Source organism: Hypomesus nipponensis, chromosome 27, assembly GCF_054491055.1.
Source record: "Hypomesus nipponensis isolate SF chromosome 27, ASM5449105v1, whole genome shotgun sequence".
NCBI classification, from domain to species: domain Eukaryota; kingdom Metazoa; phylum Chordata; class Actinopteri; order Osmeriformes; family Osmeridae; genus Hypomesus; species Hypomesus nipponensis.
In genome coordinates this window covers 10,301,888-10,316,158 of record NC_140387.1, presented here as the reverse complement: position 1 = coordinate 10,316,158, position 14,271 = coordinate 10,301,888, and the positions used below count along the sequence as shown (strand labels likewise).

The 14,271-nt window shown below is 37.5% G+C and overlaps 1 protein-coding gene across 3 annotated transcripts in view; it reads left to right on the top strand.

The window, feature by feature from the left end:
• psd3l (pleckstrin and Sec7 domain containing 3, like) overlaps window positions 1-14,271 on the top strand; it is a 144,536-nt gene that overhangs the window by 48,477 nt on the left and 81,788 nt on the right. For all 3 annotated transcript variants that reach the window (XM_084693317.1, XM_084693315.1, XM_084693316.1), the window contains exons 6-8: window positions 11,461-11,541; window positions 11,756-11,868; window positions 14,196-14,254. In XM_084693317.1, the coding sequence (XP_084549443.1) occupies window positions 11,461-11,541; window positions 11,756-11,868; window positions 14,196-14,254 (253 nt within the window). The remainder of the gene's footprint in view (window positions 1-11,460; window positions 11,542-11,755; window positions 11,869-14,195; window positions 14,255-14,271) is intronic.

Here is a 14,271-nt window from a genome sequence, read left to right as displayed (position 1 = left end):
ATAAGAGCATTAAAATGAGAAAATAATGGGACAAAAAGAAATCAATGGACATTTAGAAACATGTGTGATCAGGGCCGTACGCAGGGCCCAAAAAATACTGAGGTCATGAGTCAGAACTTCTTGGCGGGTTCAGGGGCATGATCCCCGGATTTTTAAAATGTTATATTTTTTAATTACTTTATTTAAATCTGGCCATTTTCAGAGTCTTAAGGAGCAAAAACATCATCATTATGACTTTTGAATAGGTTTATTTGTTTGTTATCAGAGAACATCACCCAATTATCATGCATTAAACATCTGACTTAAAACTTATACAGTTCTGGTATAGTCTCTTCCTTTTATTGTACCTGCTCTCCCTCTATCTCTTTCTTCACTGCTCCTCTTCTTGCTGCTTGGCCCAAAGATGAGCTTGGTTTGACACAACCTTTTCCTCCCTATCCTGTTTTCCCTTTAGTGAAGAATATAAACACAATCAAATCCAAAACTGATAAAAATGAAAACAATATGCCATTTCAACATCATGTATTCAGATGTGTCAGAAATCTTAAAAAACCTTGAGGGCGGTGTGGAGCTTTTGAAATTTTGTGGTAAAAATGGGGCATTCTGAGACTTTTTGAATGACCATTATGGTGACTCATGAAGTAAGGGCAAGTTACCACTAAAAAATATTTATTATTATTATTCTGAAAATTAACCAGATGTTTTATTTTGTATCTGCCGTGTTGCTGCGTTGTGCTCCGGCATCCGGAAGAAATATATAACAAGTTCAACATCCGACATTGAGAAATTAACACTGAATAAACGTTTCATTTTCAATCCATCACATCAATGACATATTAATCGCAAAATGAATGTTGATTCAACCGGTAGAAATTGATTGACGACCGGTACTGACGGAGTTAACCAAACTTTGAATCAATGTTTCCTTATCTGAGTAGTAGGCTACAAATTTTCTTCTCACAGTCATCTGCCACTTAAACTTCTATCAACCTAAATGTTTAGTTTGATGCGCTCCTCTTCTAGTGACTGTAACTAACTGACTCACTAACGGTACCGGTATGTCTATTGCGGTAACAACATCAGCGTCCAACTTGTGTGTGGTGGTTACCATAGCGACAGTGCAGACTTGGAACATCATCGTCAGAGCAACCCTCACTGAAGTTATCAAAAGATTTTAGATTTTCAAAACCGTTTGTCCGGTACAGCCAATCAAAATCAGCAGCAAAGCAACCAAACAGTAAGTTGGATCATATCTCAGCAAATCTTTGAGATATCAACACCAAACTTTGTATCTTGACTCGGAACCCTCTTCTCAGGATGTCCAGACAATTTGGTGTCATGTGACCAACGGGAGGGGCCGCGGAAAGCAAAAATGTGTTTTGGACAATAACTGTTGATTTGTTTGCTTTTACTAAGTGATTTATTTGTTTCATGATATCTTGGGACATCCCATGTGTAACACATGATAATTTGTGATAACAAAAACTTTGTCTTTGCAATGTACCAGCTGAGTAACAGAATGCAACAGTCTGTGATCTGACATAGATAGGTTGGGTTTTGGCTAAGCCCATACAAAACCTGAACTGAAAACGGAAGAGAAACTGTTCAACATTCTAACTCCACATTTCAGTGCAACAAAGTTTTTGCGCTTTCCACATGCTTTCAGGAACTAATTTCACACGTATATAATTTACTTCGAAGCAAATCATGGAATTTGCTTTACAGCATCTTTAAATATGGTTGTCGGGTAACTTTGACCAAATGTTAATAAGGAGTTTGACCTCCTTTTTGCGCCACGTTTGCCCTCTGCCCATCTTCACATCACCTATCAATTGAACCACACCAGAGTTTGTTTGAAAGCAAACTGAGACCTATTTTTAAGCGGTCTCAGTCCACTTGTTTGGTGTGCACCAGGGTTCGGATTACAGTGTTCACACTGTCCAAATGAACCGAACTAACACAGCAATTGCACCAGAGTTGGTTTTAATTGAACCAAACCTGCCAAGTGTGAACACAACCTTAAAGGGGTTTCTTACATACTAGTGTAATAATTGGACCAATACGCTGTTCCTATTGGTCCAGAGACGTTCTCAAAAGTCAATAAATCTGTTTATTGACTTTTGAGAACATATCTGGACCAATAGGAACAGTGTATTAGTTTATTGACCTCCCGAATGTTCACAGAGGTAAATAAACGTTTTTAACCAACCAGAGAGTTGTTCGCAGAGGTCCATAAACATTTTTGCCGCAGCAACAAGCGGTTGCCTTGGAGATGTAGCAATTGACCTTAACGACGTGGCATCTGCTCGGCAACAAAGTAGCCTAAATTGCCTTAAAAACCCCTAAAACAACCAAATATGGTTTTTGCACAGGCCCGCAAACGCCCCGCAATCGCTTCCCGTTTTAAAGAAGTATCCGAAGCAGACAGAAAACAAATTCTGGTTGAAAGAAATAGCTCAAATACAAACACTGCGACTAAAAACATTCTCCGGAGATTCGACGTGTTTGATTGGGATCTTCCCACGTATTGTTGTAGTATATAAGAAACAAAATGTTTACTCTTCAACAGGTCAGCAAACGCTTTGTCGCCTCGATTTGTTAAAACGACCTACGGTCTCGGTTAACAAAAGTTAACAAATATCCGTTTACAAAGGCTGTTTGCAGACCTGTCGAGGAGTAAACATTTGCTGTTTATCGCTTCTATGGTTACTGTTGCAGTCTCTAAGTCTGACCTGGATGTTTATTTGATGTCATAGTTACTAGAGGCCTTATAAATGCAATGATGTAATTAAGTATGTCTGATGTTATATGAGAATATCATAAGCCCATTGTCAAGATGTATTTAACTAATTAGTTAACTAGTGATGAAGTGTTTTGTCCATCTCTTCATTAACGGAGTAACTAAGTTCAGTTGAGTTCTTGGATTTAGTGATAACAAAATTGATGTGCTTCTTCATGAGGTAACAGTGAATTTAAATATTATAGAAGGCCGGAATTCCACACAGACACAAAAAAATGCAATCTGGAACGAAATTACAAATTCCAGTAACTGTAATATTGCATGGCTACTTAATCTGTAATGCATAATGATTTTGTATTCACTCAACTGAAAAAGTGGGATCCTTGTGGCAAAAATCCTTTCAGATTGTCTCCTCAGCCTATGTCTTCGTCTTGCTCGGATTACTGCTGTCATTTCACAAGGAGAAATATGCAAGGGAACCCGCGTGCATCCAGGTTTTACCTGCTTTTATGAGGCGCAGAATTTTCACCGCAAAATAGAGGCGCACTTTCACAGGCGTTTTTTGTACATACCGCAGAATACATAATTAGGCGCACTTTGCGCATCCCCTCCCATCTCTTTATGGGAAACTCCCACTTTCCCCTTGACCCTCCCGTGAATGCATATGCATGACACGGAAAAGCACAACTTGCCATTTTCAGTTCCCGCAACAGGCAGTCTGCGCCTTTTCCTTTTGTACATACCTCGCCATGCTTTTACGCGCAAATTGCACAATGAGCGCAAAAGCATTAGTACATGAGGCCCTCAGTGCTTTGGACAACAAGTAACACTTTTGGTAACACCAGTGTTGGGAAGTAAAAAATAAATAAATAATATATTAGTCATTACTTATTATTGTTCAGTAAGAGTAGTGTGAATATGTTACATTATTACTTTCTGTACAAAGTAATATTATTAGGGTTCCTCCGGTAGGAAGGCACCTATTGTTTTTGTTAGTTTTATTATTATTATTAGGGGCCAAGCATGTGGCACCTATTGTTTTTGTTAGTTTTATAGGCGACTTTATTAAAAGTTTTGCTTTGCTGAATTTCCATATTGAATGCTGCTTGGCCCCTTCATTGCTGCTTGCAGCTATATTTAAGGTTCCTCCGGTAGGAGGGAACCTATTGTTATTGTTGGTATTCTTATTATTATTTTTCTTCTCCTTGCGCCCCAATATCTCAAAGTCCCCGGTCATAAATGTTCTAATTTGGCACATTGATTCTACACCCAAGTGGGTACCCCACACCAAATATGGGCCACATCAGACCATAGGGGGCCACAGGCCACGCCCAAAAGTCAAATTTTCTAAGTGATGGCATTTTCACCCCATTGCTCCAATTCTTCTGAAACTTGGTGTGCATGTCTCATTTTACATGAGGAACAAAAAAGCCCCATAAGATCCACCCTGCTGGATTTTCCTGTACAGTGATAATTTTGGAAAACTCCTTCTCTGGAACCAAAGGTCTAATTAACTTGAAATTTTGTACAAGTTTTTGGCAGTAGATAGTATTTTGTTGGGGCCAAGTTTGCAGTTCACTTTAATGTTTTTTCCTATCTCTTCAATGAAAGCGAAATAGTTTGAATATTTCCATCCCGAAAACGTTATGTTCTGCTGCCGAAAACATTACACGTTCTGATTAACTGAATCTGCTGTTGTGTTTGTCTGCAGCGTGAATCAAACACTGTGCCCAGGAAGTGTTGTTTAGGCAACAATCTATTTATAAGGCTATTTTTGTCCTTTGTTGAATTAATGCAGTAACTTGGACAAGTAATGCAAGTTACTTAAATAAACAACTGTAATAATATTACTCAATGTCAACAAGTAACGCATTATATTACTTTTTTACTCACTTGAGTACAAATATTATGTAACGCGTTATATTACACAACGTTAGGCGTTACCCCTACTAGGTCTGCATTATGTCTTCTAGGGTAACACCTAGCAGACATAATGTAGAAGAGCCATTATTATTTACACTCACCTGTACAACACCAGCTGCAATCATAGTCTACCGCTCCATGCCGAGATAAGTAGAGCTAACTAATAAATACTCTGGGGGACTGCTAACCAGAAGAACAAAGCCATATCAAGCTACGGTCTACATTCGAGACATTTTCACCCTGGGCTGTGCCTGTAGTATTTTTGTTGTTTAGCTATTCTACTTGTTTTGCAGTACTACCAGCCAGTCGTAGACTGTTAGACCTGTACCTCCCGGAAGCAGTCTGGAACAGAAAAGCTAACAAAAAGCTGAAAAATATTTCTAAATACAAACATGGCGACACAGCGGATGTAGCCAGAAATGTTTCTAGCAATACCATCCTGGCCTGTATTTTGAAAGCTATGGCTAACTTTGCAGGTTGCAAAATTACTTAAACCGACGTGACGTTTTAGACTGTGGCTAGCTGTTGGCTACCGTTAACTTCACTTTTCACCTCAACTTAAATCCTGCCCAAAACTTTAAACAAAATATTCGCGGAGATACAAACAACGCAATCGCGACCAAGACGCACATTTTGACACTAACATTGTCTACGTAGTGCAAAAATTTAGGGAGGAGTTAGGGTAGGAAAATAATAAATAATAGTAAATATATGAGATATGAGAAATATATAATTTTCCCACCCCTAAAAACTGAATCCTTGCATTACCTCGACAGTGCCAGTGTCTTGGTCCCAATTGCGTTGCTTGTATCCATAGATATATATAAACACTAGCTGTCTTACGGCGGCGTCTAGAACGTCCGCACATGGCGGCCATCTTGCTACAGACAACTCGCCCACCCATAACATTGTGTTGATGCTACATGTACTTTTTAAATGACCATAACTTGCTCAATTTTCAACCAATTTTTTTTACGGTTTGGTTTGTTATCAACGTCAGAGATGTCGCTATTCCACTGCATACTTATGAATAATTCTGTAATTTTTTAAAACATATGGTAGAAGTATGCAGTAAAATCGATTACAAGGCAAACATATTACAAAATGAAAGCTTTAAATCTTACCTACTCTACCATGATCATTGTAAATCAGAGAGAAAGCAAGAGTAGGACAAGGGAGAACTGAGGTGAAGGTCTCAGGAGATGAACAATCCACAGAAGAAAGCATTACAATTCCTTTTATACACAAGACCAACCAATCTGACCAAATCTTGAATGGGGTGTGAGAGCCATCAAGTTGAGACCGTCCATAAACTCTAGACTTTAGCATATGAGAGGTGAGGGCAGGTTTGACACCCAGCCTTACACATTAATACTCCAATTGATAATTATTAGTATAAGAGTATAGGGCTTCAAAATGTTTTGGCAGTAATTAAGGTTACAGCTTCAGTAACAAAAAAGATTCAACGTGAAATGCAAAATAGATTTTCCTACACATGAATAATTACAAGATGGATCTAAAAATGAAACTTGTAAAGTATTTTGACAGTTTTTGCTGTACAATAAAAGAAAACGTACATCCTACTCCAGAAGAAATGTATACCATTTTCTGTTTCTAAGCATACTTCTCAAAAGTATATGAAAAGTGAACTGTTTTCAAAGTATACGCCTTAAAAGTATATGAAAAGTGAACTATTTAAAAAGCATACTTCTTAAAAGTGTATCAAAAGTGAAGTATTTTCAAAGCATACTTAAAAGTATATCAAAATTGAACTACAAGTGTACTATCCATTTTGGTATGCTTATAGTATACTTTAATTTACTTATTTTTCATAAGGGTGCCACAGGCAAAGGCCTTGTTGATAAATATTTGCTCATTTAATATTTTGATAAAAAACAAAATTGTGAAATGTAGCTAATGTACAATACAATATACGCTGATATTATTAGTACATCTACTTTCGGAAACAGTAGTCCATTTTTGCCATTTCACTGATCATTAGCCTAGTTTGAGGACACGTTTTCAATCATTAAAATAATAAACATGCTTTACAAATAAATGTTTGTTTTAGGATTTATTATGACATTATATTACAAGTAAACGTTTCGTTGGTGAAATTATAATTATACCTGTAGTTTTGAATTAGTGTAGCTCACTGTAACGCTGTACGCAACACTGTCACACTGGTAAGGAAAACACAATTCCACCACTGTTTAGGACGGTGATAGTACATGTTATGCACTCCCCTTATCAAAAAAGTCTGTTCACAAAGGTCTCCTCTAGAGGGCTGTGAAAACAGCTATCATTTTCCAGACTTTTGAGATATTTGAGCTTATGTCCAACGAGTGCCCCTGTTTTAGAGTTACAGTGTGAGCGTTGACAAACTGTCCTTTGCTGTATCTAGCTAGTTAGCTCGCCACAAGTATTTCTCTCCCAGCTGCACAAAGAAATATGGACAGGTGAGGGAAAATTGTGCCTCGTTTTTGCTTATTTAAACATTCCTAAAAAATCACTCATTCATGATGTAGTGACAAGATGGGGCCCACTTTCAAAATTATTTAGATATTTCTGGAACAGCAACAGGCTTGTTGTGCAGTGCTCGCAGCAGACAGAAGCTCACAGCATTTAATGCCAAATGACATGCACACCTTGGAGAAAGTCTGTCGACTTTGGGGGCCTCTAAATGACTTCAAAGATCTACTGGGTTCTGAAACAAAGACCACCCTCATCTTTGAAGCCTATTATGGAGCACATCACCTGCATACTGAAATAAAAGGAGTAATTACATGCCTTAAAAAAACAAATGAAAAGGTAATGAAGGATGATCTGCAACCCTGTTACTCCTCTGAGAAAGTCAGTAAGGTGATTGACATTGCTTGGTTCATTGATCCCCGCTTCAAGGGCAGCTTTTCTCTAAATAAGGATGACACCATAAGGTTCACTGTAGAGGAAGCTGTGAAGCTGGCAGAAATTACTATCACTGCCACCTCTAAGACGTAATGCCTCCCCTGCTGATCAAGAGCAAGGAAACAGCACTTCCACCACCACTATCCCTTCTGCGGTTACAAAGAAGAAAGACAAATCTTTGTCTTGCTTGCTGAAAAAAATACATCAGAAAAACAAGGTAAAGAAGGAGAAGATGCCCCTTAAAGGGGTAATTGACTGCAAAACCAAGTTTACCTTGTCATAGTTGAATAACGACAGTTCGGTGGGTAAAATGGACATACAGTGAATCTCAAAATCCATTGACACCTCTTTCCTATCTAAATCTCACAATTTGAAACTGCTGCTCTAAAACGAGCGGTTTAAAATACACATTTGTGACATCACAAATGTGGCTCCACCTTTTTTGGCTCTGGTGTTCACCTTCATGGTTTTGTTGCTAACAGCTATTAGCAATGCTAACGTCTTCTGCCTGTATCTAATCTAGCATAGGTAGAATGTGTGATGATTTAGTTTATCGGCAATGGGGCTAAGTTCATGTTCCGGACTGTGTTGTCATGTAAATCTACAATTTACGATGCATGTTTGTCCAGGTTATTTTGAATTAGTTAGCAAGATGGCTAACTGAAGCCGAGTTGTATCACGATAGTTTGGTTGCCAAGCTGTAATGTTACCCACTGAAATCAATCCTGTTTGCTTCAACAACAGAAGCCAAAACAACTAATGTTATAATTTCAAATTATATCTAGTCAATCTGTTTAAAACAGTGTTGTGTAGACACAATAGATTTATTTGTACGTTTTTATTTCAAGTGTCCACCTTCAGTGTTTCAGTGAGTGCTGTTGGCCGTGTTACGTTTTTGCTCCGTAGCTTCACTCATTGTAATCCAACTAATCAGCATGCAGCTCATGTATATATTCATGAGCATACCATAAAAGGGATAAAAACTCTTGTTTGTTTCCAGGGCTATTTCACAGGGTGCATTAGGGCACATAGAACAGCACCCGGGCCATTTTCAGCCCAACCAATGTTACATACCCTATTCGGAGACCTTTAGGAACAGTGTGAAATACCCTATAAAAATCAGTAAATGACCCCTTTAAATGAGAGTGACAATGGAGGTTAGATATCATATCCACTGATGCTGACCCACTGACATGGTGGAATGCTCATGTTCAAGAGTTTCCTTTCCTTGGCAATGTAGCAAGAATATTTCTCGGCATCCCAGCCACTAGTGTGTCCCTCAGAGAGAGTGTTCAGTTTGAGTGGACACATCCTTGTACCTCACCGCTCCAGACTTAATCCAGGAAAGGTGAACATGCTCACATTCCTGCATCATAACTTGTACTGAAAGATGTAGAAAGTGAGCATCTCCAAAACGTTTAGGCTGACATAAATGAATTTTATTTTAAGTAGAAGGGGAGGTTTTTTCTTGAGGAAATAACTACATTATTTATGTTTAAATTATTGTTGAGCTGCACACTTAAGTGACTGCATTTATTTTATTTTAAGACAAATTGATTTATTTTATTTTACTATTTAACCTGACATGTTTACTTTTCAAACTATTTTATGTTGCTTAAAAATAAAATATATTGTTTTCAATTGAAAAAGGTAGTTTTTTACTGTGAAAATTATATTTTTGCTCAAGGTTATCATACAGTCAAAAACTACAAAAAGAGTTTGTAGTTAGGAAAATAAGGAAATTCTGTTTAGTTATTTAGAAGCAAATTGGCTTTTACAACCAATATGGCCAGGTTAGTGCTGACTTCTGGCATAACATTTAATCAGATGGGTTTCTTTATGGATGAAATGCTGGCTAGTGTAGGGGGTTAAGTATTGGCCAAACAACCAAAACGATTCCCCTACTGTTTAAAGGAAGAAGGGAAACTGAATATCGTATTAACATTAACCAAATTATGCCAATACCAATGACATTAATTATTTGACTCTATTGGTTATATCAGAGCAAGAATGGTCAAAGTAAGGTTAAATTAACTAGATTTTTTATAACCTTCCAAATAAATGAAATCAATTACAAGGCAAACATGTTACAAAATGATGGTTTTAAATGTTTCCCGACTCCACCATGGTTATTGTGAATCAGAGAGAAAGGAAAAGCAGTAGCAATGCTACACTAAGCTTCACAATGAGGTGTGAGACCCATCAAGTAAAGATTTCCTACAGCAACTCCAGATTGTAGCATATGAGAGGTGGGCGCACGTTGAAACCCAGCCTTACACTAGCTAACAGAACAACAGTATGAAGTGTATACTTTCAGTATATCAGTGAATTGTCTGCCCGCACATTGCAAATGTGCACAAACTCTTAACACCAAATCGACTACGACATAATACCAGCCCGTATCATGGACATGGGTACGATTCCTACCACCTGAGCCTCCTTGGTCGGTTTCTTGAGGCATGGACATATCGATGCACAAATACGACAGTGTAGCATAGAGTAAAACCTTCAACACAGCCATTTCTGATCATCTCAGTAAGGCACAGCACTGACGACATTATGACAACTGATTGCATTTTATGACTCATATAATGCCACTATATTTCTGGATGAGCCTCAAAGGGCTGAAACCAGACCTGGCATCTCCTTCTCCCCAGGGGAGCCAGCCACAAGACACTTCCCTTCCATTCTGATTATAAATACCAACAACAAATAATCACTCGCTGATTCCATTGATGCAGCAAGTCCAGACAACGGATAGGCTTTCAAAAAAGATCTCGCTGAGTTCCTGAGATTCAACATTATAGTGATTGCAAAACCTTCTTGACGATTCTGCAGAAGTAACCAAGCGCAATTCAACTTGCGACACTGAGATAACCAAACTCAGTCTCACCCGCGGATTAAAAGGAATACTTTCACAAAAGAACCTTTTGATCGGATTACACAGATTTGTTCACTACAGCCAAGATTTAAACGGCTTTCGACCCAACACTTCAACATACCGGCGAACTGCGACTAGCTATGTTTCTGACTTGTAACATTGGCATGAAGTCATTGATATTGTGTGTGTTTTGATTAGACCTACACGTAAAACTAACTACGGTTAGTTTACCACCAGACATTCCCGTTATTAGACAAAGGGCGTGATTCTTTCACCTCCCCCTTCCCGCTCTTTCCATCTGACCCATTGTATGTTTTGTTTCATGTGTTAGCCCATCAAACTCTTACTAAAGCCAATAACATATTTTCATTACTGTTCATTATATTTCCATTTATTCCAATAAATTATTGTGTTTAATTTTTACTCGTGTATTCTGATCCCTCATGTTATTTGATTTGCTCTCCACTTTAGAACAAATTAATTCCTTAAGATTAGACTGATTATTACATATTAAACATAGGATTCCTTAATGTCCTAACACAATATTAAGTTGGTGCCCTTAGAAACTTTATTATAAATTAAGTATTTCTATCTTAAACGAGCAAACCAATGAAACATACCAAAAAACCCTTAGGCAGAACTGTACATTCAAGTACTGTATGGTGACTTAAGCCTATAACTATCACAACTGGCTCAAACATTGTTCATGTAATGACTTTTGTTGTGAACTAAATGTCTAGATGTTTGTGGTGGTAAGACAATTTAACAGACAACCAATACAATACATTTTGATCATCCAAGTGATTAGTGACATACTAATTCAAATAGAGGAATGAGAGATCCTTGACCCTGCAGAAGTATTTGTATGTTTTTTGTATATGTATTTGTACTTTATGTACTTTATACCAGCTTTTCTTTCTTACCAATTTAAAGGATTGATAACTCATTGGACTGTTGGGGACAATTGCCACAAATATAAGTGGCCTAATTTTTGTTTTTTGTTTTGCAGCAATGACTTCAGTAAGATGGTGGCTGAAGAATACCTCACATTTTTTGAATTTACAGGGATGACATTGGACCAATCTCTCAGGTACCATTTATAATTTGTTGTCCTTGTATTGAGAACGTAACTCAAACATGCATTCAACAAAGTTCGAAACAGACCCAGGGTTAACTGTTAATTTAGATTTGAGTATGTCTTCACACAACTTGTCTACATCAAAAGACTAAATTTTTGATGACTGATATATGAAATGCTGTCTATTTAATCTGAGTGACTTCTCTGTTCTGTTCCCTCTCCTTAGATCCTTTTTGAATGCTTTTGCACTAATGGGTGAAACCCAGGAAAGAGAACGTGTTTTGATTCACTTTTCCAATAGGTACTTTTATTGTAACCCTGCCACCATCACTTCACAAGGTACCTCTGCATTTTTTTCTGTCACAAATTACATGTTATTTGTGAACTTTTGAAATAGCTCAAGTTCGGGCTTCTGCCAACTGTATAAAATCTTTAAAGCTGCATAGCTAACATGAAAAAAATTATTCAAATATGTGAAACAGCGGCCCCAATTTTTGTTTGCTTCCCAATTCTGCGCTTTACTCCAATTTGCGTTTCATTGTGGTTCTACAAAACTAGTGCACCGTGCCAGAGATGCAATCGGTGATTAACGTGTCAGTAAAACACACAAATTTACATGAACATTTGTATTTTTTCCTTTGTGATATGCAATGCTTGCTCTATCACATTCACATAAATAAGACACAGACAATCGATTAAGTAGGCTTCATTCTTAAGAACATAGTTCCTGTCCTTTACCCATTTACGTGTCGCTAAATCCATGCCTCTAGAAACTGACCGAGGAGGCGAAAGTAGTGGGAATAATGCCCTTGTCCCATACCCATTGTGGCTTGTTTCGACACCGACCAACCAACCGAGGAGTTTGATTCGGTGGCACAGACACACAAAGAGATTCCTGGAATGATAGACAGTGCCTGTGATGCAGCTGGTGATTATAATGTTGTAGTTTTATTTGGTGTTAGTTTTATTATGATTCTGAATTGAAGTTTGTGCACATTTGCAATGTGCAGACAGAGTTTTTGCATAAGTAAATGCATAAATTCATGTAACAAAATTAACTCATTCATATTGAAATAAAGTCCACTTTATGTTGTCAGCCAGCATTTCATCTAACCAGCATTTCATTTAAAGAAAACCCTTTGACAGCAGCTGATTCAATGTTATGCCAGGAATGAGTACTAGTAAGTTGTTTGTGTAGTGTACACAACCACAATTGTCGGTAATAACCTTCCAGCTATACTGAATTAAAGCTCAGATTGAAGCTCAGATAAATGCTTAGTAGTCTATAGTGCGCCTCAGCTCTATGTATAATGCCTGTCCAACATGGCTGAAAAAGATCCATTGTGGTGAATTACTTTTTAGCAATTTCGAAGCACTTATCCAAACGTCAAACTTAGCACTGCACCCCCTTGGGTTCTGAAATAGACACCTGCAAAATTAAAACTTTACAAGGTGCCCGGATATTGAGATAATCTTGGGAAACTTGTTACCCTAAAATCCTATTATAAAACTGCACACACACGGATTCCTGGCATTATTAGATAGACTAGTGCACAGTTCCCGTGATGCAGTCAGTGATTTCAGTGAAACGCAAAAATTCAGATTACTTGAACTGTAGATAGTGTATATAGTTCCCATGAGAAAATGTATGGCACACACATATTCCTGCAAGGATAGATAGTGCAGTGCCTGTGATGCAGCTGGTGATGACAGTTCTTCTTAGTGGTTTTGGTACCTAATATTTTTCAGATCACTAATGATCAAAAGTCTCTGTCATCTCTGAAGTACTTGGTCAACCTCCACATCATCTATTCTAATCAAATTGCCAATGCTGTGGTAGCCTACATTCATGCAAATGATTATGTAGCCTTAATTTGTCTGCTGTTTCATACATTATAAATTGCTTATGTTTATCAACATTTATTATGTTGGTTATATGTTAAATGGTCTTACCACCACAAACATCTAGACATTTAATTTGTAAAGTAATTACATGCACAACGGTTGAGCCAGTCATATTTGTAGGCCTAATTCACCATATAGCGCATAATATGTACATTTGCAATGTGCAGCAAAACTGAGGGATTCATCTTCCACACCTAATATTTTTTTCTCAAATTCAGGCACTTTGTAAACAACTTAAAACATCATGGTTGCCTGACGTTTTTGTATTGTTTTTCATCTTTAACTCAGCAGATCTATTGAGTTTCTTTGACCATATCAATGTAATTAAATCAAATACATTTGCCTCTCTTAAATTGCTGAGCTAAAAAAACATATTTTTTCCAGTCCCCTTAGCAACTGTCTTGGTAACAACAAGCCTATGTGACCAGTAGATGGGTAAAGCTCAAATATAGTCTACTTGTTGCCAAGACTGTTGCCATGGAACTGATGTAACACGTTGGCCTTATGTAGAGATGGTTGATATAACTGTCATCATCTTTATACACTTGCCTTCAGAAGATGTGACATTTTAAATGCATTAGATATTTAGAGTATGGTATGTGAAGTGTTTGCAATTCCATAGCTAGGTGACCAACAACTTTGTAAATTTGTGGACCATGTCATTAATTATTATACTAGTAATTTTTTGGAAAACATATAGTCTATGGTTATTAGAACAGTTGCAAATGATTCACATTTTGTTAATTCATCTAATTTCGCAGATGGAGTCCACTGCCTTACATGTGCATTGATGCTGTTGAACACGGACCTTCATGGCCATGTAAGTTCTTTCTGCTT